The following is a 24,109-nucleotide window of genomic DNA, read 5'->3' on the forward strand; positions in this document are numbered from 1 at the left end:
TAATCCTTGTCTGAAGAAGGAGGCAAAAGGTCTGGAATGCACTGTCTGGGAGGGTGGTGGAGGCAGGTTGCCTCACATCCTTTACAAAGTACCTGGATGAGCACTTGGCACTTTGTAACATTCAAGGCTATGGACCAAGTGCTGGTAAATGGGATTAGGTAGGTAGGTCAGGTGTTTCTCACGTGTCAGTGCAGACTTGATGGGCCGAAGGGCCTCTTCTGCACTGTGATTCTGTGAAAAGATTGGTGTTTCTCCTTGATTTAAAAGTATATCATTGGAATTTTAAAAATCTCCAATAATTTCTTCATTTGTTTTCTAATATTTACGCCTTTAGACTAGCTATTGTTTGGAATCTCATTACCCCTGTTTTTATGTTTAGCTTGTTTTATTTTTATTTTAGGACTATCTTATTGGAGGCTGGATGAAGGGGAGCTGTACTACCCTTTACCAAAGAACAAGGAGGCTGATGTAGCTGATATATTTTCTTCCACCAAAACTGTCGACAGATGTCAGGTATGCAGAAAAGATTTTATTAATTGGTCAAATGTTGTTCAGTTATGTGAAATAGGAGGTCTCTTTACCTCAGGAAAAGCAAGCAAATGTAAAACTCTTAATTCTCCCAACTAAGTTGTTTTCTTTCTAACTGTGTCTTCATGTATGCCTTGAATTCTCACTGCATTCATTTATGTTTTGCAGTGGAAATATATTAATATGTCCAGGTTTCTGGGCATTATTTACCTTCTATAATCTAACTAACCTTTCCTTTCCTTCCTCGTGAACATAAACAGAAGTGTGACTGTACTTGGATGCAATTGAAGTTGAAAAACAAAGAGTGAGCATAGGATTTGTTGTAGTAATGGGGAAAGATCAGTAGAAATGAGAATGGGTAACATATTGAAGTGTTGGATAAGGTGTAAGTAAAGAAAGCAGATTTTGCTGTTGTCATGATTGTATTCTGACTCAACATTATTTTCTGTATCTTGTAAACCCTGTTAATTGGATATAATGGTTGAGTGTGACGGTGCAACTGTCATAACTTATGACTTGTAGTATTTGTCTTTTTTTCAAAATTAGAGTGGGTTGTCAGGAGAGTCACATTATTATGTCTGGGTTGCAGCGTTTTTATTGCAGCTCAGTACCACTGAGCAGCCTTACATCGAGATAGTGTTTTGGGATGGGCTTTTCGGTGTTTGTGCAATGTAATTCAGTTTTTTACATTAAATTGCACTTTTTCTGTTACATTTGATTCACAGCACCAGTTTTGCATAGAAACAAAGAACACTGAATGCATCACATCTCAAACAATGTTTGTCCAGTAATTCATTTGAGAAATGTGAGACTTCAGTTATTTTTTTAATCCCTTCTTGGGATGTGAGTGTCACCGGCAAGGCCAGCAATTTATTACCCATCCCTGATTTCCCTTGAGAAGGAAGTGCTGAGCTGCCTTCTTGAACCACTGCACTCCATGTGGTGTAGGTGCACTCGTTGTGATGTTAGGGAGGGAGTTCCACGATTTTGACCCATCGCCAGTGAAGGAACAGCATTCTGACTTGGAACCATTTTGGTGTGGGATTTGGAGGGAAACTTGCAGGTGGTGCGATTCCCTTGCATCTGCTGTGCTTGTTCTTCTAGGTGATAGAGGTCGTAGGTTTGGAACAGTTGCTGGGCAATGCTGCAGTGCACTTGTAGATCTCACACTGCTACCACTGTGTGCCAGTGGTAGAAGATTTGAAATGTTTAAGGTGGTGGAGGGGTGACAATCAAGTGGGCTGCTTTGCCCTAGATAGTGTCTAGCCTCTCCAGACAAATGGAGAGTATTCCATCACATTCCTGATTTGTGTTGTTTAGATGGTGGACATGCTTCGGGGAATCAGGAGGCAATTTACTCACAGCAGAATTCCCAGCCCCTGACCTGCTCTTTGTAGCCACAGTATTTATATGGCTGGTCCAGTTCTGTTTCTGACCAGTGGTCACCCCAGGAAGTAGATGGTGAGGACTCAGTGTTGGTAATGTCTTTGCGTGTTAAGGGAAGGTGGTTAGATTTTCATTGCCCAGTGGCACAAATGTCAAATGTTACTTGCCACTTATCAGCCCAAGCCTGAATGTGATCCAGGGATGTTGCATGCAGGCATAGACTGCTTCGGTGTCTGAGCAGTTTCAAATGGTACTGAACACTGTACAATCATCAGTGAACATCCCCGCTTCTGATCTTATGATGGAGAGAAGGCCATTGATGAAGCAACTGAAGATGGTTGGGCCTAGGGCACTAACCTGAGGAACTCCTAAAGCAATGCCCTGGGGCTGAGATGATAGGCCTCCAATAATCACAACCTCAAACATCTTCCTTTGTGCTAGGTATGATTCCAGCCAGTGGAGTTGCCCCCTGATTCCCATTGACTTAATTTTTGCTAGGGCTGCTTGTCCAATTCTTTTGTCCATGCTTGGGCCAAGGCTGTAAAGAGGTCTGAAACAGGGTGGCCCTGGTAGAACCCAAACTGAGCATCGTGAGCAGGTTGATAGCATTGTCGATAACACCTTCCATCATTTGCTGATAATCTAGAGAAAACTGATGGAGCAGTAATTACCTGTTTAGATTTGTGCTGCTTTTTGTAGACAGGCATTCCTGGTCAATTTTGTACATTGTTGAGTAAATCCCTGTGTTGTAGCTGTACTGGAATAGTTTGGCCAGGGTCAGGTGGCTCTGGAGCACAAGTTTTCAGTACTACTGCTGGAATGTTGTCAGGGTCTGTATCCTTTGCTGTATCCAATGCCTTCTGTTCTTTCTTGATATCACATAAAGTGATTTGAATAGGTTTGAAGACTGGTATCATTGCTCGTGGGGTCCTCAGGAGCAGATGGAAAGACTAGTGATGCTGGGAATTTTTCCTTGGAACAGAAAAGGTTTTAGGAACAAATGATAGAGGCTTTCAAAATCATGAAAGGTTTTAATGGATTAAAGGAGAAAATGTTTCCGATGACAGAAGAGTCAGTAACCAGAGGATGTAGATTTGAGATAATTGGCAAATCCAGAGTTAACATGAGGGAAATCACTGTCTGCAACAGTAATGGGAGCCAATTCAACAGAAACATTCAAAAGGGAGTTTGATAAAGACTTGAGGGAAAATTTGCCAGGATCATGGACGGAGGAAGATGGGTAAATGGTACTAATTGGATATTCTTTCAAAGAGCTGGCACAGGAGATGAACTGAGTGGCCTCCTCCTATTCTTAATCATTCAGTGATTATTCAAAATCATGTAGTGTTAACATCTTAACATGCAAATTCCCCATCATAATTCACAAGTGATCATCAATCAGCTAGGAGAGATTGAAGATAATTGGCAAGATAAAAATCAAAAATAAACTGTGTTGGAGAACTTACCCTGTGTTAACGGTCACAATTAAAGGTTTTTAATCTGGCCACAATAACTTTACTCCTGATTCATGTATGAAGAGGTTTATAATATCAAGCTTTATTATTTTGACTAAGAATGGTATTACATTTTATGTAACTGTTCTACAGTGTTATATTAAATGACAATGTGACATGCAAATAATACAACCTGGTTCCCAGGCCTGAAATGATCAATTTTAGTTGTCCAAGCTGCCTGCATGGTAATGAGCTTCCGACTGATTAGGAATGTGGAACAACCAAGAGACCACACATCCTGTGTTTCCATGGAGTGAAGCAACCAGTTTCTGCCCTCCATGCCAGCCATGCACCCCGAGGACTCTGCCTTGGAAACTGTAGAGGGGGCAGAAACAGGTTCTATTCTTGATCTGTAATACAAAATGGGCCTGTGTTTGCATAATATGTGGTTGCATGTTTAGCAGGGGCTGGATTTTTAAGTGTTTACTCATTTTCTAATATTACAAACTTGTTTTTAATCTGAATGAATAGAACATATTTTTATCATTTACTGCGGTATACGGTGTCTTGGCAACTAGTCTCATATCAGTGTATGAACTTCTCTCATAACTTGGGTATTCGTCATTTTCTGCCATTACATTTCTTTGCGTCTGTTGTTCATACATAAAACCAAGATTACAATTTTCACTTTTCTTCACTATTGCTATAACATTAAAACCCAAGTGGAAGTCTGCTGGGATAGATTGACTATTTAAATCATGAAGCATTCTTACAAGCTGACACAGCCGGACCATATCACAATTGTGAAACACAATCAAATTTATCTTTAGCTTCCAACAGGCTCCCAATGGCAGGCCCCTTCACTGAAGGAGATTTATTGTGTGAAACAGAAGGAAAAACAGAGAGTACCTGACTGGGAATTGAGTCCCCCTCCACTTCATCAGTCTCCCCCACAGGTAAGACAGTTTCAGCATCATCAGCAGTTTTCAGTTGTCTAGTGTTGTTGACATAGCAACACGTCCCAAAGCATTTTGAGAGTTGGTGGTCTGCTGACTGATTAGCAGGCATGAGCTACAAGAACTGAGGTATACCTGTATAACTAGATTCTGTAGCTTTGAAGGAGAGTTAAGTGTAACAAAGTGGATGCATTTAGGAACTGAATTGCAAAAAGCAAGGCCACTATTATTAAAAGCTCTCGAGCAGAGGTGAGTGTACAATAGCTCAGAAATAGAAGAATAGAAGGTGTGAGATGGGATGTAGGACTGACTGTGGTGGAACTACCGCAGGCAGATCTGCAGATCAGGACAAGATTTTTAAAGTCGATGGCAAAGCCAGTGGAGGTTGGCAAGGGTCGGGTGAGGACTACTTATTATTGAATATGATATCAGTGGCTGAGTTTTCCAAGTAGCTTGAGTTTAAGTAGAGTGAAACTCAGGAGAGTGACGTGGAGAGTGTTTGAAAAATCGAACTTGGTGGCAATGAAGGTGCAAATGAATGAATATTTTATTTGCAGCAAGGGTGATGTGTGAACTGAATGTAAAAAGCACTACAAAAGGTGATCTTAGTACCAAGCCTTGAATACCTTTTAAATAGCTTTGATTTATTTAAAATAAAGCCATTTTCTCAATTTGATGTTTGTATATTTGCTTATTGGAAATATTAAATTTCATTTAAATTGCACACCTTGTATTGTTAAAACATGGACAAAAATTGCTGGAACACCCCAATTTAAGTTTAGTGGATTCTGCACCTTGTGTTATAATTTTGAATGTAACATACTAAAGATCCCATGTTTAACTTCTGAACTGTGCTGAGTTAGTTCATTATTGAGCTTTTTGGGCCTTGCAGTTGACATAAACATCAGCAGGCTAGGGTGGGGATAACTCAGCTGGGGTTTGCACTTCTGACCATTTAGGGATTAGCCACATGCTATTATGAAGTGATGAAGTCATGATACTGGGCTGTCACCTAATAGGTGGGATCCCACTCTTGCCCACTAAATGATGGGTGCCCCGCCAGAAAGAAGTCAATTGGTTTATTTTTTGGCCATCATTATGGGGTTTATTGCTGAGAATTTGAATATTTTCTATTTCAGGTACCCAGTGTTGATAATCCAGTGCACACCATGCAGCCTGTTGCAGAGCCAAGCTATAACCCTGTGCCAACTTCTACCCCAAATCAGAAGTGCACCCCAGTGTGATACTTATCAATTTTTTACACCAGCCAACCTTTGTCTGTCTGAGTGACATTGCTGTTTAAGGCACTTCAGTGTTGTAAACCAAGATGAATTTGATTAGGACTGCCCAAATATATTTTAGATAGGATCCTTACTTTTTTTCATCTCAAGTCATCTTGGCAGGATTTGAACCTAGGACCCATAGGGAAAGGCCGATGCCCAACCCACTGTCCTGCCCAATTTTCCCTGCAAAGTTTTCTTTCACGTGAAATGAGTCATTGCATCGCACTGCCCAATTCTTGTACTATTCTTTCTATTGCATAAGCTGGTGTTTGCATTATTTCCATTTTCTTTTTCCTTCTTCCAAGCCTGGGAAGACTGAGGCCAGTTTTGTGCCCTCCGTTGCTGGCTAACTTGGCTCAGGCCAGCATTTGGGATCTTTAGGTCTGTATGACTTGTGTTTATTTATATTAAGGCTGTTATACCTGCCCTCATTATCTATTTGTGCTTGTGCAGTGGTACTTTACCTGTCTGCATGCACATAAATCTACTTAGTCGTGCAAATCTATAACCCTTGCAAAGGTTTGGAGGTTTGGACTTCTGGGATGTGGATAACAAATTTGTTTTCTGGGGTGACAGGCTGATTGCAGCTTTGTCATCTATTTAAGTCATCTTTCCGGATGGTATAACTGCAAGGTTTTAGTGTTTTTGAGGTACATAAAATTACATTGAATTTTACAGCAAATAAACAAGCTGTTCAGCTATACCCCACCACTCTATGTGGTAGTCATTTCCACATTTTCACCACTCTGAGTTAAATGCATGTTGCTAATAAATGTGCAAAGAAAGCTCCTAATGTATCAACACATCAGAGCCACACATGGATCTTTTACCAACAGCTGGGCAATATATTGTTTTATATTTTCAACTAAAGAATAGTTGAAATTTACTTTTTAAAACTTTATTTGTTTTGTTTTTTATTGAGATTTAACTTTAAAAATTAATCTTTCAATATTTCTCTCCCTAAAATAAGGTTTTAACGCTTGATCCCACTCTTCATATGAAGCCATCTGCAGCATTTTCTCCACGTTATAATTCCAGCACTCCAATAGCAGTTTCAGAATCTGATACTCGGTCTTCAGTCAGCCCAGACTCCATAGTGGGTGTAACCATGCATAGCCATTCCAATCCTAATTCAGATTCACATGTAGATACTTCTGCAGGGCCAGAATTGACCAGTTCTTCCAGATGTTCCCCACAGAAAAACTCGTCACCATTGCAGAACTGGAATCTCCATCCTGCCTCAAGGTCTTCCTGTGTTATGGACAGTCCACATTCTAAAACCTTAAAGCCAACAAGGAATCCAAATTCATTACATGATCAAGGGGAGGGCAGCAGTTCTACATTGACTTTACCATCTGTGCCCTGTATTGGGCCATTAGGGATTGCAAACAGTGTAAATGAATCATTGGACCATAATGTATCTGCATCATCTCTTGAAGATCCTATCATGTTATCCATGTAAGTAACACTTTATAAGAAAAAAATTAAGAAACTTTATTTTTATATTGTTGAGAATCTGTTCAGACCTTCCAACCTTTTAGACAGTTTATAGGGAGGGGTGTGAGAGTGAGTCCCTTTTGGAGTCTCACTTAGATTCGCGAGCCTTACTCTGGACGTAACAGGAATGGGTAACTATGACAAGTAATGTGGTGAAACAACAATTTTATTGAATAATGATTACAATAACACAATAATATTGATATGACAATTATAATTGATAATATAAAATATCTGTAATCAGAAGAAAAGAAGAAAGACAGATTTTTTTAAAGCACAAAGAGTAACCCATTTTGGTCTGTTCCACAACAGCTCGTCAAAATGGATAACCCCAACTTAGTCTGTTCCATGACAGCCCCCTAAATTGAAACATATATTACCAACTCCTTGGTACATACGTTACCAAGTTACTGAGTAACCTACGGGTGGGCACTATGGTCAGTCACTCCGTTCCTGGCCCTTCCTCCCGTCTTCAGTGGTGACAGTTCCACCAAGGCTGCAGCAGCGAGTCCTCAAAGCAGCAAGCCTTTAAGCTAAATGTCTGGTTTCATTCCAGCCTGCCGAAACCTGGTACAGGCCAAACTCAAAACAAGCCTCAGTTCTTATCAATTCTCACAGGCACTGCAAGGCCATGCAGACTTTGCAATATCCAAGTTGTTTACGCATTTTTTGATGTTGTCATCCTTTCAAGTTTTATGTTCATCAATCAAACTACTACTTCCGATGACCATACTAGGTGACCACCATAAGGTTACTCATCGTCCTGGCCTGTAGCCGTAAGGGTCACTGAATGCAGTAAGAAAAGGACTTCTGATAAACAAAAGACAACTTATTTTAGTATTCTAGCTTGGAAAAAATGGAAAACAAAGATATTGTAGTCTAAATACCATCTGTGCATGGCCTGTATAAAAACACAAAGTCTGAGAAGACAGATCACTACTGGTTATTATTGATTAATTATTCAAAGCACAATCATAGTTGGGTTAAGATCAATGTCCACCAAGTAAGATTTAATACAAAATAACATTAAATATTCACTATAGGCATAAAGTCAAGAGCAAAGCAGAAATAAAATGCAGAAATACAAAATTGCAAAAATTAGTGGCTGCAGGCCTACAAGCTTTTGATGTTTAAGAACACTTGGTGCCATGGTGCCGGATATCTTCAGTGGGAGCTGAATCTGGATTTCAGCATGGTAGCTCAGTTCATGTGTACAGAATTTGAAATTTTCAATATGATGTTTGCATAAACAGATTTTACAAATGCTAAATGTGATAATATTGTAAAGTCAGTCCAATTTACACTGTAAACCTAAATTCAGATTTTTTAAAATGGAATTTTACTTCTAGAGCTCGTCTAAATTTACGGGAGAAACATGCGCGTCATGTGGCTGACATTAGAGCTTACTATGAGGCAGAAATAAATGGCCTTAAAGAAAAGCTGGAAACCTTAAATGGATCTTCTACAATATTTGAAGCAGAGAAATGTAACAAGAATCTTTTAAAAAGGTGATTTCTTGGTTTCAATAAAAAACATGTGTTTAAAGTGATCAAATGTATTTAATTTCCTTTCCCTCACTTGCTGTTCTTCCTTTTAATTTTTCATCCAAATGCATAACCAATATAGATTTTTCTAGCATGATTGCCATAACTGAAGACCGTAGAAAATATTTCATATACTGCATGCAAATTATAAAGACCTTACTTGTTTAAAATAATTAACATTGAAAGAAAAGATTTAATGCCCCCAAAACTATGTAGGTTTGGACCTGTTCTGCAGCACAGCATACCAGTGTGCTCAAATAGTGTGTTATGGGGCACCTTCAGGTTTGTGTGTTACGAACCAACAGATTTTGAATTCTATCAGTGAAGAGATCAGATTGTTGGAGGGTGTAAGTAGTTATAGATTACTGTGATATGAAGAGAGCTACAGAGTTTGCTAAAGCGTGGATCAATAGAAAAATCTGATTTCACTATCAGCTGAGGCAAACTCCGCTGTGGTCTGGTGTCTCTGAACTTGGAGCAAATAAACTGATGGAAACTATGAAGACCTTTTATGAGATGATGGCAAATGCAGTTAGAAATTTGAGATGGGCATTGTATATATTTTTTTTCCAATTTTCTCCTTGCCTTCTTGAAGATGTTAACTAATGCTAGGTACATTCTACGACCATCGTTAGTCCCCTCTTAGCTTATCCAAGTGGCCGTTCTTCTTACAGCGAGTGATAGTGGGGTATTCACCATGGTGGGAGGAGGGCTATCACTGCCAACTCTGTTCTCTCCAGATTACCACATGTGCATTTGCTTTGCAGCATTGACACTGGACAGTGATCAGGAATGGGGGCTTACAAATTATTTTTTATTCACAGCATCCTTGTCTTAGGTCATTGGCAGAATTGATTGCCCAAAATACATATCTTGTGTAATGTTTTAATGAGTATTGTGAGAATATGATGTTGTGACAATAACACTCGAAAAAATATGGTGCTGGGTGCTAAATATTCCTACATGCGAGGTATCCAGGAAGGATGGAGAAGAGATGAAAGGAGGAGGGTTGCATAATTAATTTGTGTGAATATTACAATACTGGAGAAGGAGGTCATTCGAGAGGGCTCAAGAACAGAATCTGTTTGGTTAAAGCTAAGAAACAATAGAGGTACCATTACACTACTGGGTGTGTTCTATAAGCCACCAACTAGTAAAAATGGTGTTGGGGATTAAATCTGCAAGCAAGTGACAGGTGCAAAAAGGACAATGAGGTGAATCAAGTGTCAGTAGGGAACATTTTGGACAGCGTTGATAGTGTCATAAGATTTTAGGTAAGCTATGGAAAAGGACAAGGAGAAATCCAGAGTAAAAATAATTAATTGGGGGAAGGTAAACTTAGAACATAAGAAATAGGAACAGGAGTAGACCATTCAGCCCCTTGAGCCTGCTCTGCCAATCAATAAACCCATAGCTGATCATCTTGTGTTTCGATTTCCATATTCCCATCTACCCTCGATAACCTTTGATTCCCTTGCCTAACAAGGATCTATCTACCTCTGCCTTAAAAATATTCAATGACCCTGCCTCCGCCACCTTCTGAGGCAGAGAGTTCCAAAGTTGCACAACCCTCTGAGGGAAAAGATTTCTCCTCATCTCTGTCCTAAAAGCACGAGCCCCTAATTTTAAAACAGTTCCCCTGAGTCCTGGACTCTCCCACCATAGGAAGCACCCTTTCAACGTCCAAGGCCATTCAGGATTTTGTATACTTCAAGCAAATCACCTCTCACTCTTCTAAACTCAATTAAAACAAGCCTCATCTGTCCAACCATTTCTCATAAGACAACCCATTCATTCTTCATTCCAGACCCATTCTTCACTCAACTTCAGTGGAGTGAGAATGGTTCCGGCCCAGGTAATTGGAATAGAAGATTGGCGGACAAAACTGTAATGGAACAATGGGCTGCCTTTAAAGAAGAGACGGTTTGGGTAGAGTTGAGATACCTTTCCATGAAGGGCAAAGGGAGGACTAATAAATCTAGAGCTTTCTAAATGATGAAAGAGATAGAAAGTAAAATGAAGTAGAAAAAGGGTGCATATGACAGACATCAGGTTGATAATATAAGTGAGAACCAGGTTGAATATCAAAAGTTCAGAGGAGAAAAGAGTAAAGAAATGAGAAACATAAGAGTATGAGAAGAGAATGGCAGCTGTAATAAAAGGGAATCCAAAAGTCTAAAGGTATATAATTAGCAAAAGTATAACAAAAGGCTGGATGGGGCCAATTACAGACTGAAAAGAGGATTTATACATGGACCTGAGGTCATGGCTGAGGTATCAGCTGGGTACTTTGCAATTTTTTTAAACCAAGGAAGAAGATGCTGCACAAGTCATAGTGAAAGAAGAGGCAGATGAGACACTGGGTGGGCTAAAAACTGATTAAAAAGGTGGTGTTGGATAAGCTGGCTTTGCTTAAAGCTGATAAGTCACCAGGGCCAGATGAGATACATCAGGGCTACTGAGGGAAATAAGGTGGAAATTGTGGAGACACTGGCCATCATCTTCCAACCTTCCTTAGATATAAGGGTGGTGCCAGAGCATTGGAGAATTGCAAATGTTACACCTTTGTTCAAAAAAGTGTGTAAGGATAAGCCCAGCAACTGCAAGCCAGTCAGTTTAACATCAGTGGTGGGAAACCCTTTAGCCAAAACAAAATTATCAATCAATTGGACAAATGTAGATTAACTAAGGAAAACCAATGCAGATTTGTTAAAGGCAGATTGTGTTTAATTAACTTGCTGGAGTTATTTTGATTGAAGTAACAGAGAGGATTGATGAGGGTAATGTGGTTGATGTGTTTATGGACTTCCAAAAGGCGTTTGATATGAAGTGTCACATGATGGGCCTGTCAGCAAAGTTGAAGCCCATGGAATAAAAGGAACAGTAGCGGCATAGATATGTAATTGGCGGAAACAGAGTAGTGGTGACAGGTTTTTTTTTGGACTGGAGGAAGGTGATGATCCCTAAGGATCAGTATCAGGACCTCTGCTTTTCTTGGTCTATATTAATGACTTATCCTTGGGTGAACAGAGCCGAATTTCAAAATTTTAGATAACACAAAACTTGGAAATATTGTGAACTGTGAATAAGTTTGTGGTCGACTGCAAGAAGGTGTAGACAGACTGATGGAATGGCAGATGAAGCTTAACGCAGAAAGAGTGAAATGATTCATTGGGGAGAAAGAGGAGAAGCAATGTAAAATAAAGGATGCAATTCTGAAGTGGGTGCAGGGGCAGAAGGACCTGGGGATATATTGGAAGAAATTGTTTAAGGTGGCAGAGCAGATTGAGAAAGTAGTTAATAAGTTATTTAGGATCCTGGGCTTTATAAATGAGGGCAGAGTACATAAGTGAAGAAGTTATGTAAACCATTATAAAACATTGGTTCAGCCTCATCTGGAATATTGTGCCCAATTTGGTGCACCATATTTTAGGAAGAATGTGAAGACATTGCAGAGGGTGCAGAAAAGATTTACGAGAATGGTTCCAGGAATGTGAACATCAGTTAGGTAGATAGATTGGAGAAGCTGGGGCCATTTCCCTTGGAGAAGGGAAGGTTGGAAGAAGATTTGATAGAAGTGTTCAAAATCATGAGGGGCCTGGACAGGGGGAGAAACTTTCCATAGCTGAAGGGTTGAGAACCAGAGGAGACAGATTTAAGGAGATTGGCAGAAGAAATAAAGGCGACATGAGAATTTTTTTTCATGCAGCATATGGTTAGGATCTAGAGTATACTGCCTAATTATGATGGTGCTAGTTTCAATTGTGGCTTTCAAAATGAATTGGAATAATTATCTGAAGAGAAAATGTGCAGGGCTACGGGGAAAAGGCTGGGGAATGGCACTAGTTGAATTGTCCTTGCAGAGAGTTGGCACAGACACAATGGGAGGATTGGTCTCCTGTGCTGTAACCATTCTATGATTCTATGATAAATGTTAAATGTGAACTTTGTACTATGTCTCATGGTATTTTGAATTTTCAGATGTGAACAACTGGAAAGTGCTTTAACTGAAGCTGGTAATCGTATTCGAGACCTAGAGAACAAGAACTACTTAATGGAAATGCAGTTGGTGGGTAGAAGCCCTTGAACAATAGAAGGAAAACTTTCATGTATATAATTTGAAGCAAGTATTATAGTCAGAAACTTTGAGGAAGCTGACATTTGGCTTAAGTGAAGACCATATAATAATTTGGAAAGCATTTGTACAGTGACTAGAACCTGAAAAGTATTTAAATAGATTACAGCAGCCAAACAAAAGCCAGTAATAATTTGCTAATTTATTCATTCAAAGTCACTTCATTTCCCACTGTTCAAGATTACTCTTATACTTTTGGTTAGGCTGATTGGCCAGGACGCTATGATGCAGTTAATGCCACGTCTCATGCATTACAACAGCGTCTTGATGAAATGCGAAAAGACAACAAGGACAAAGATAATATGATCAACAAACTCAATAGCAGGCTGAAAGGCCTGGAAGAGGCTTTTGAAAAAGCTTACAAACACTCTGATAATAAAGATGCCAGAATGAAACAAGAGCACAAAATATTACAGAATGTGAGTTTTGAATTCACTTACATGGATTGAGTTGACTTGAGAGTCACAGAGTCAGTATTTGTACTTCTCTGTTTCTGTTGTTTTATTGCAGAGTTTTTGCAGGAGTGCTCCATCATTTAACAGAATTTGTAAATGCGGTAATTTTGGTTCAAATGTAAAAGCTAACCTCCCTCTTCCATTGCAGCTGCTTACAGAATATGAGTCACTAGGAAAAGAACACGAACAAGTAAAGGTAATTTCACATCCATTTGCTAAGTTTGGGAGGCTCCAACGTGAAAGTTATTGTTTATTGCCATAAACCCAGGTGATTATCCTCACACGAAACATATAAATGTTGACACAGTTTTCTGTACTGTCAGTATTTCTTTTTCTTCTTGACTAGGAGACTTTGAATACCACAGAAGATAAACTAATTGATGCAAATTCGCAAATCTCGGAGCTGAAAAGGTTAGTTGAGTAAACCTTGATTATCTTACATAATGCTGTAAAGCTTCTTGGGAAGCTTAACACAATTTTTTTCAATGCAGTTTTGAAAGTGAGTATATATACTTGCCTGCAATGATGTATGGAAAACGTATATTAGAGTAAGATCAGGCCACAGAAATCATGGTCATTACAGATATTCCTTGCTGTTAGCCCCATTAATACTTTTCATATTGCCATGGTTACCTCCTATATTCTTTTGCAAACTTTATCCTTATTTTATAATTACCAGAATTTGAGAGCAGGGCGTACTCTGGTTGCAGTTGGCTAGCAGCCATCCAGTATGGAGGGGTGCAATTTGTGAAACATGTACTTGGTACGGCGAATATGACATCAGTCTGAATTTGTAAATTCTTTTAAACAGGACTTTGATAATTGGTTGAAAAAGCATACTACTGGGTATGGGGACTGAGCAGGAGATTTGGGTTAGACAAGGAGGTCACATCAGAAGTTTTACTTAACATTGTAGAACAATAGGTTGGTGGTGCAGCTCAGAGGTGCTGTCCCACTGCTCATTAATCTGCAACATCCTGCCAGCATTTCTCCATCAATGAAGTTCTAATCATGGTTGTGAATCAGGAGGTAGGGCAGAGGTCAAACATTTCCCATTTGGGAGGTGAACATCAGCACAAGTTCCTTTTCCCTGCTTTGCTGTAGCTTCTAATGGTCAGCTTGTTGACTAGTAAATGTTACATTAAAGACTTGTGTGCATTTGCATATGTAATTTTTGAGATAAAAACAGAAAATACTCAAGTGATGCAGCTTTTGAGGATGGGTTTTAGTTAATTGAATATTAACACAAGCTAAATTTGAAGTAATCATTTTATCTTACTAATCATGAAAGTGTTCGTTCTTGCATTTCAGGATTGTTTCGAAACTTGAGGCTCAAATTCGACAAGCAGAACATGAGAGAAGCTTTATGAAAGTCCGATCCAGTGCACACAGCTGTTCACGGACATCAAGCAGTAGGTAAGAACATTTGTTTTTCTAAATAAAACTTAAAATAATGTATCACATCTACTGAAAATACCATCAAGTGAACTAATAGGTTTTCATTTTTTTAATATGATGGCTAATGCAAAGAATTTATTTTACATACTTTGAATGTTGGAACATTGGTGACAGCTTTCCATCTTGTAAGACAATAGTTTGTACCATGGTGATCAACTCTGTATTAAATATTGCTTGGGGCAGCTCAGGAGCCCCACCCTGGCATGATGTGTCTGTTGCATTTGCTGCAGAAGAAGCAAGTGGCCTGAGAAGGTGCATGATTCACTGGCCCCTGTTTGCTCTGAGCCCCCACTTCTTGGCCAGCTGAGCTTTTCGTTTCTGGTCGCTTCTTCCAGTGCCCTTCCAAACAGTCAGCCTCTAATGGTCACAGCCATCAGCAACTGTGTCCCGGTTGTCAGAGTCAATATCCACCATCTTCATAAGTCACTTGTAGGTGTCCTTTTAGCCAAGGTATGGATGCCCAGGAGTTTGTGACCCAGTGACCAATTCACTGTACAGAAGGTTTTTGGGCCGACATCTGTCATCCATTCGATGAACATGGTCGAGCCAGTGCGCTTAACAATGAGTATATGCTGACGGAATTAGCAGACTCCAGGACTTCTAGGTTAGTGACTTTGCCCTGCCGAGAGATGCTGAGGATACGTCTGAGAGCCGAGGTGGAAACTGTTCAGCTTTTTCTCCTGCCTTGAATATGTCGTCCAGATCCCACCACTGTAGAGGAGTGCACCGAGGACACAGGCTTAACCAATAACATTTATTGGATTATTAAGGTTTAAGTTAGTGGTGGTGAGAGAATGCATTAATTTTATTCAAAATTAAGAAAATAATTAATTAGTTACTTAAGGTATAATAAAGATAGCAGGACAAGTGATGTGCTGCAACTGAAGGATGTGGGAGCTCCTAGTGCTAGTGTGATCCAGGGCAAACACTCCTACAGTAAATGTCTGCACCTTGTGGAGCTTTGACTCCGAGTCATGAAGCTGGAGCTGGAGCTGCGGACACTGCGACATATCAGCAAGGGGGAATGTTACCTGGAAACTTTGATCCAGGAGGTGGTCACACACTTTAGGATAGGGCATTCTGTTTTGGTCAGTAGTCAGGGACAGGAGGGTGTGAGTGTGTGTGGCAGATCAGGGGCTGAAGAGGGTAGAAGTGGAGGAGCCTCTTCCCTTGCAGTTGTCCAACAGGTTCGAGGTGCTTGTAGCCTCTCTCCCCCATGAGAGTGGGGACTGCAGGTATATGAGCAAATTGTTTGTGGCACCATGGCACATGAAGCCATTCAAGTCGGGGAAACTAACAGCAATGTAGTGGTAGTAGGGGATGGTATGGTGAGGGGGATAGACACAGTTCTCTGTAGTCAAGAGTGAGGGTCCTGTAGGCTGCGTTGCCTGCTCAATGCCAGGGTTCAGGACATCTGCTCAGGGCTGGAGAGGAACTTGCAGTGGGAGGGGGAGAATCCAGTGGTTGTGGTCCATGTAGGTGCCAAAGACATAGATAGGACTAGGAAGGCGATTCTGCTTAGTGAGCATGAGGAGCTAGGGGCTAAATTTTTTTTAAAAATCTCTATATTACCTGAGCCACGAGCAAATTGGCAAAGGTTAAATAAGATTAGAGAGATAAATGCGTGGCTCATTAAGATTGGTGTGGGAGGAGTGGGTTTCGATTCCTGGGCCACTGGCATCCGTATTGGTGGAAGTGGGAGCTATACCATTGGGACAGTTTTCACCTCAACTGTGCTGGGACCAGTGCTCTGGCGAGTCATGTAACAAGGGCAGTGGAGAGGTTTTAAACTTAATAGTGGGATTGAGGGAAGATGTGAGAAACTAAAAGAGAGCAGGATAGCAATAAGCGAAATGGTTATCAGAGTGTGCAGAGGGAAGCCATTCAGCCTATCATGTCTGCACTGGCTCTCTAAAGGAGCTTAATGACCTAGTGCCATTGCCCTGCCTTCTCCTTGTGCCCCTGCACATTGTTTCTATTCAAATAATCATCTAATGCCCCATTGAATGCCTCAGGAACCTGCCTCCGCCCCACTTCCAGGCAGTGCATTCCAGACCCGAATCGCTTGTGTGAAAAAGTTTTTTTCTGGCACCACATTTTTTTTCTTTCACAAATCACTTTAAATCTGTGCCGTCCTATTTTTGACCCTTTTATGAGCAGGAACAGCTTCTCCCTATCTACTCCAGCCCCCTCATGATTTATATCAAGTCTCCTCTTAGCCGCCTTCTCTCCAAGTAGAACAGTCCCAACCTCTCCAATCTATCCTCATAGCTGAAGCTTCTCATTCCTGGAACCATTCTTGTAAACCTCTTCTGCACTCTCTCCAATGTGTTCACATCCTTCTTATAATGTGGTGCCCAGACTGTACACAATCTTCCAGCTGAGATGTAACGAGTGTCTTATTTAAATTCAGCATAACCTCCCTGCTCTTGTACTCTATGCCCCTATTAATAAAGCTCAGGCTACTATATGCTTTATTAATGGCTCTCTAACTGTCTTGCCACCTTCAATGATCAATGCATATATACACCCAGATCTTTCTGCTCCTGCACTCCCTTCAAAACTTCACCCCTTGTTTTAGATTGTCTGTTCTTCCTACCAATATGCATTACCTCATACTTCTCCGCATTGAACTTCATCTGCCACCTGTCTGCCCATTCCACCAACTTGTCTATGCCCTTTTGAAGTTCTGCATTGTCCTCCTCACAGTTTACAACACTGCCAAGCTTTGTATTATCCGCAAACTTTGAAATTGCCTCAGCACACCAAGATCTAGATCATTAATATATATCAGGAAAAGCAAGGGTCCCAATACCGACCCCTGGGGAACCCCACCACAAACCTTCCTCCAGCCCAGAAAAATCCATTGACCATTTCTCATGGCTTTCTATTTTTCAGTCAATTTTGTTTCCATGTTGCTGTTGTCTCTTTTATTCCATGAGCAATAACTTATCTCACAAGTCTGTTTTCAAATGCCTTTTGAAAGTCCATGTACACCACATCAACAGCATTACCCTCAATGATCTTTTCTGTTACATCTTCAAAAAACGTCAAATTAGTTAGTCAAACATGATTTCCCCTTTAGAAACCCAAGCTGGCCCTTCCTTACCAACCTATATTTTTCCATGTGACTACAAATTTCTATCCCGAATAATTGTTTCAAGAATCTTGCCTACCATTGAAGTTAAACTGACTGGTCTCTAATTGCTGGGCTTATCCTTACAACCTTTTTTGAGCAAGGGCATAATATTTGCAATTCTCTAGTCCTCTAGCACCTCCCCTGAGTCTAGGGAAGACTGAAAACTTATGGCCAGTTCCCCTGCAACTTTTACTCTTACTTCCTTCAATATCCTTGAATGCATCTCATCTGGTCCCGGTGCCTTGTCAACTTTAAGTACCGACAGCCTGTTCAACACTTCCTCCTTATCAATTTTGAACCCTTCTAGTGATAGAGTTTCCTCGTCTGTCACCATGGCCTGGGTAGCATCTACCTCTTTGGTAAAGATGGATTCAAAGTATTAATTTAATACTTCAGCCATAGCCCCTTTGTCCATGTGTAAATTCCCTTTCAGGTTCTTAATCGGCCCTACTCCTCCTTTTACCACCCTTTTACTATTTATATACCTATAGAAGACTTTGGGATTCTCCTTTATGTTGGCTGCCAATCTTTTCTCATAATCCCTCTTCGCTTCTCTAATATGCTTCCCCCCACCTCGAACCTGCTGTATTCCCCTTGGTTCTCAATTGTATTTTCTACCTGACACCTGTCATTAGCACACTTTTTTCCTTTTTTATCTTAATTTTTATCTCCTTTTTCATCCAGGGAGCTCTGGATTTGTTTTCCCTATCTTTCCCTTTTGAGGGAATATACCTTGACAGTGCCCGAGCCAATTCTTTTTTGAAGGTAGCCCATTGTTCACCTACAGTTTTTCCCACCAATCTTTCGTTCCAGTCTATCTGTCCTATCTCTGTTCTTGCCCCATCGAAGTCGGCTCTTATCCAATTAATTATTCTTACTCTGGATTGTCTTTCGTGCTTTTCTATCATCATCCTAAAACTTACAATGCAATGATCACTGTCTCCTAAATGTTCCCCCACTGACTTGACCCATTTAATTTCCAAGAACCAGGTCCAACAGTGCACCTTTTCTTGTTGGATTGGACACATGCTGCTGTAGAAAATTGTCTTGAACGCAATCTAGGAACTTTTGCCCCTCTCCACCCTTTACATTACCACTGTCCCAGTCTACATTTGGGTAATTAAAGACCCCCATTATAACTACTCTACAATGCTTGCATCTCATTGCAATTTCCTTGTAGATTTGTTCTTCTACATCCTCCTCACTATTTGGTGGTCTATAGACTACATCAAGCAATGTAATTGCACCCGTCTTGTTCCTTAGCTCTAGCTAAATTGATTCTGTCCTTGAACCCTCTGGGATTTCCTCTTTCTCCATCACAGCCATGCTTCCCTTAACCAATACAGCCACGCCTCCTCCTTTCCTTCCTTTCCTGAACACCTTGTAACCAAAGTTGGGAACTGAAAGTTCAAGGGTATTCTACATTTAAAAAGGATAAACAAAAGGGAAAAGGAGGTGGGGTCGCACTGTTATTAAAGGATAGGATCAGTACATTAGTGAGGAAAGAGCTTAGATCAGAAGATCAAGATGTAGAATCAGTTTGGATGGAGCTAAGAAATAGCAAAACAGCAAGGGGCAGCAAACTTTGGTAGGAGTTGTTTATAGGCTATCATATGGTAGTGGTAATGTAGGAGTCAGTATTAGTGCATGTGATGAGAGTAATACAGTAGTCACGTGGGACTTCAATCTACATATAGATTGGGTAAACCTAATTAGCACTAATGTTGAGGAATGTATGAGTGATGGTTTTCTGGAATAGTGTGGAACCAACTTGAGAACTGGCTATTTTAAATCTAACATTGTGCAATGAGAAAGGGCTAGTTAATTTTGTTGTAAAGGAGCCTTTAGGGAAGAGTGACCATAATATGCTGGAATTTTACGTGACGTTTGAAAGTGACGTAGTTCAATCTGGTACTAGGATCTTTAATCTAAACAAAGGAAACTATGAAGTTATGAGGGTCAAATTGGCTGAGGCAGATTGGGGAACTGCATTAAAAGGTATGATGCTAGACAGGCAATGGCTAGCATTTAAGGAATTAATACATGGTTTGCAACAAATTTAGATTCCTTTAAAGCACAAAAAGCCAGCAGGAAAAGCTATCCAACCATGGCTAACCAGAGAAGTTAACGATTCTGTTAGATCAAAGGAAGAGGTGTATAAAGTTGTCAAAAATGTAGTAAGAATGAGGATTGGGGGCAATTTAAAATTCAGCAAAGGAGAACCAAGAAATTGATGAAGAAAGAGAAAATAGATTATGAAAATAAACTAACGAGGAATATAAAAATGGACTGTAAAAGTTTCTATAGGTATGTAAAAAGGAAAAGGTTAGTAAAGATAAATTTGGACCCATTACAGGCAGAGATTGGAGAATTTGTAATGGGTAATAAGGAAATGGTAGAGAAAATAAACAAATACTATGTGTCTCTCTTCATGGAGGGATACAAAAAATCTCCCTGAAATACTGTGGAGCCAAGGGACTAGAGAGATTGGGGACCTGAATGAAATCAGTATTAGTAAAAATGTAATGCTGAAGAAATTAAGGGGACTGAAAGTTGATAATCCCCTGGACCTGATGATCTACCTAATCATTGAAAGAGGTGCCTGTAGAGATAGTGGATGCATTGGTGATCATCTTGCAAAATTCTATAGATTCAGGAACGGTACCTGCAGATTGGAAGGTAGCAAATCTAACACCATTACAGGTCGAGTATCCTTTACCCAAAACCCTCGGAGCTGATTGCGTTTTGGATTTCAGCTAATTTTGGTTTTTGGATACCGCATATAGGCCTAGGCCTACTGATATTACAAAGGCCAAAGCCTAGGGGCTATAGAATGGCTAGGTAAGTAAGATATACCTCACTGAATAATAAATACAGGGTGCAGTTGGAGAGGTTCGTGTCGGCTCGGGTTGTCTCGTCTCTGGTCGCAGACTTCCCATGCTAAAGGTCGAAGAGGTTCACAAAAAGCACGGTGTTTGAATGTGTTCAGTTTTTGGGTTTATGGATAAAGGATACTTGGCCTGTATCTGAGGCAGCAGGTCCATGCCTCATGCTCCATGCCTATTCTTGCATTGAAATCCTCCAATAGGTGAAGATGTTCTGACTTAGGGATTCAAGCTCCTTATAGAATAGACTTGCAGTGGTTGACCAATGTGACATGTTTGGCCCTCACCCTGACAGAGACAGCCAGTAGCACCCATTGTACACATCAGTTGAATTGGGCTTATCGCTCATAACTGCTGTCTCCTGTGTTGTGTTAATGTTCTGCAGCAAAACTGGAGTGTCCTCTCCAGGTCACAAGTCTGGGCAAAATTTACGGAGAACCTAGACTGCTCATGTCCCCAGAGCATTAGCATGGGCCTCTGGATTACTAGTTCAGTGACATTACCACTATGCCACCATCTCTCTGGCTTGGTTGCAGGAGTTGCTAGAAGGATGACATATTTAAACATCAGTTCATCTTTGGGCTTACTCCCCTTAGCGTTCAACTCTCCCAAGGCATCCACAAGGCTGTGGAACTATTCACTCATAGCAGAGAGTTTGATTCATGAATACCAGGATGTGTCCACATGCCAGTGGGCTTCACACTGCATGTCCAGGGGCTAAACCTCCTCCGAGTTCCTTTGAAGCTTTAGCCTGGGGCCATGAGATACTCAGTTTCCGTCTGTCACCTTGAGGTGGCACAACTGAGGACTTGCCTATGGAGAAGCTGTGAACTGACAGGGAAAGACTTATACTTTTGGCTCTCTTCATATTGCTGCTAGCCACTGGTGTGGGCTGAAAATGAGAAGCAAGCTGGCACACAAAAGCTAAAAGCATGCTAACTCTCTTCACCCACACATGCATCACATCAAGCTGTTGGAGACATGTTGGAACATTAACACACTGTACTGTCGCAGTGGTAAGGTACAGGTTTGATTCCCTGAATGTGCTGAATATATGGTCAACAGGCCTCCTCTTGTGGAAAGGAACTGACCTAAGACCAGGTGCTTCTCTAATGGAAAACTGCTTATACTAGAGGACTAGAGTTACTTCGCTATCTTTTAGCTTCTTCTAATGTCTGATTCAAAACGAGACTGAAGGCCTAAAAGTAGGTCATCCTCCCTTGTTGAAACAATTCACATATGGCTCAGGTAACAGAAGTGAATTTACTCTCCATGGAAAAATTCTTTCTTTAGTTGTAAATTCTAATCATCCACAAAATCCAGATTATTCCGAATGAACAGTGTGGCTGCTGCATGTGCCGTTATAATTGTTTCTTATAAACCTCATGCTCTTGATTTTACTCTGTGCTAAGGACAAAATGTACAATTTCTTCAAAGGGTACTATCATTATTAGAAATAATCTTTGGAACTTAAGTTTTACCTCAAAGCCTTACAATTTGGGTAGTGGTAAATGAGGTGATCTGGCATGACAGTGCACTTCCCAGCAGGAGTCTTAAAGAGGAAAAATAAAGTTTTGTAATATCCTTTTTCATGAAAATGTGTTATGTGCAAATGTTGTGAAAGCATGGGCAGAATTTTGCCCTTGATGGGCGGGCTTGGCAGGAGTGGTCTCTGTTTGTTGATGTATGGACTGAACCATGTACACTGTCACTCCTTCAGGCAAGCACAAGCTAATTTTGAAATTATTTTTTTCAACCTCTTTTTGTCTTCTCTTCAGAGCTGAAATCTAAAGCAAATGTTGACTTCTCTCTATCAACAAAACTAAGTCCTGATTCCTGGCCCCTCCAGTAAAGTTCTCCCAAGAACCATTTTTCTCAGTGAGAAAATTACAAAACTAGGGCCAGATTTAAATAATTTGGGCTATGACTGGCTTCAGTGGATTTTGTAATTGTGGAGGGAAGCACAATGGTGTGAGTAGCTAATCAGCAAATTTGTTAAACTTTGACCTGATTGCACCATGAGAGAGGCAGGCCATATTCTGACCCAGTTTTTGGATGTTAGAAATAGAATCAACACAGCAGAAAAAGAAATCTTGTTCCCACTTGAGACAATTTTTCTGGTGATACGCTCCTAAGTTACTATATTCTGAACATGAAAATTTAGAATATAACTTGAGAGTTGGACTGTCCTTCACATTCAGACTTTTTAAGATCGCAGGCTATTGTAGATGGCAGTGATTATAGGTAGAATAACTTTTGTTTATACCACCATTTAAAGAACTTAGTGGATAAATTGTAATTGAAAATATGAATTGCAAAAATGGTCTGATCATTATTTTGATTTAGTTTTTGTGGCCTTCCTGAATTATTCTCTTAATCTGTTACCAAAAACAGCCTTTTCTATCATCCTGATGAAAATCATTCTCCTACAAAAACTGCTCCTGATGATGTTGCAAGACGCAAGTGGCTGACTCCAGGTTCTGACTATTCCATCTTCACAGGACAACCCTTAGAAAGTAACTGCAATTCTTCCAGCAATGAATTTGGGGAGACCCACCTGCAGCCCAGAAGGTCAGCTAAATGTCCTTATATCAGTTTCGGTTTTGTGTGCTGTTAACATTTAACCCAAAAAAAAATTTTAAAATATGATAAGATGTGTTACTGCATTATTTTATTATCATTTCATATTATTTCTTTTAAGAGACTAATAGATATCCCATGGTGTAGCTCAAAGTAAGTATGATGGAAGAACAGCAGTGTTATACCACATATACAGTGTATAGGTTAATTTCTTGCCAATATAATGACAAGGCTAATACAGCCAATCATCTCAGTTCCAGGACATCACTGCAGAAGTTCCCCAGGGTAGTGTCCTAGCTCCAACCATCTTCAGGCTGCTTCATCAATGACCTTCCTTCCATTGTAAGATCAGAAGTGGGGATGTTTGCTGATGATTGCACAATGTTCAGCACCATTCATTTCTCCTCAGATACTGAAGCTGCCCATGTCCAAATACAGCAAGATCTGGACAATATCCAGGCTTGGGCTGACAAATGGCAAGTAGCGTTCACACCACATAAGTGCCAGGCAATGACCATCTCCAGCAAGAGAGAATCTGACCATCGCCCCTTGATATTCAATGGCATTACCATTGCTGAATCCTCCACTTTCTGGGGGTTACCATTGACCAGATACTGAGCTGGGCTAGCCATATAAGTACTATGGCTACAAGAGCAAGTCAGAGGCTAGGAATTCCGTGGCGAGTAACACACCTCCTGACTCCCCAAGGCCTTTCCACCATCTACAAAGCACAGGTCAGGAGTGTGATGGAATACTCTCCACTTGCCTGGATGACTGTAGCTCCAACAGCACTCAAGAAACTTAACACC

The 24,109-nt window shown here is 40.5% G+C and overlaps 1 protein-coding gene across 9 annotated transcripts in view; it reads left to right on the forward strand.

Annotated features, from left to right (window-relative positions):
- The window catches only part of LOC121286326 (M-phase phosphoprotein 9), a 91,535-nt gene that overhangs the window by 27,861 nt on the left and 39,565 nt on the right, over window positions 1-24,109 (forward strand). For all 9 annotated transcript variants that reach the window (XR_005944916.1, XM_041203404.1, XM_041203407.1 and 6 more), the window contains 10 exons: window positions 401-513; window positions 4,199-4,324; window positions 6,578-7,065; window positions 8,454-8,612; window positions 12,630-12,717; window positions 12,987-13,202; window positions 13,387-13,434; window positions 13,585-13,649; window positions 14,550-14,654; window positions 23,115-23,291. Coding sequence is in view for 8 of the 9 variants with exons in the window: in XM_041203404.1 (XP_041059338.1) it covers window positions 401-513; window positions 4,199-4,324; window positions 6,578-7,065; window positions 8,454-8,612; window positions 12,630-12,717; window positions 12,987-13,202; window positions 13,387-13,434; window positions 13,585-13,649; window positions 14,550-14,654; window positions 23,115-23,291 (1,585 nt within the window). In the remaining variant the exon portion in view is untranslated. The remainder of the gene's footprint in view (window positions 1-400; window positions 514-4,198; window positions 4,325-6,577; window positions 7,066-8,453; window positions 8,613-12,629; window positions 12,718-12,986; window positions 13,203-13,386; window positions 13,435-13,584; window positions 13,650-14,549; window positions 14,655-23,114; window positions 23,292-24,109) is intronic.

This window comes from Carcharodon carcharias, chromosome 13 (genome assembly GCF_017639515.1).
Source record: "Carcharodon carcharias isolate sCarCar2 chromosome 13, sCarCar2.pri, whole genome shotgun sequence".
Classification (NCBI taxonomy): domain Eukaryota; kingdom Metazoa; phylum Chordata; class Chondrichthyes; order Lamniformes; family Lamnidae; genus Carcharodon; species Carcharodon carcharias.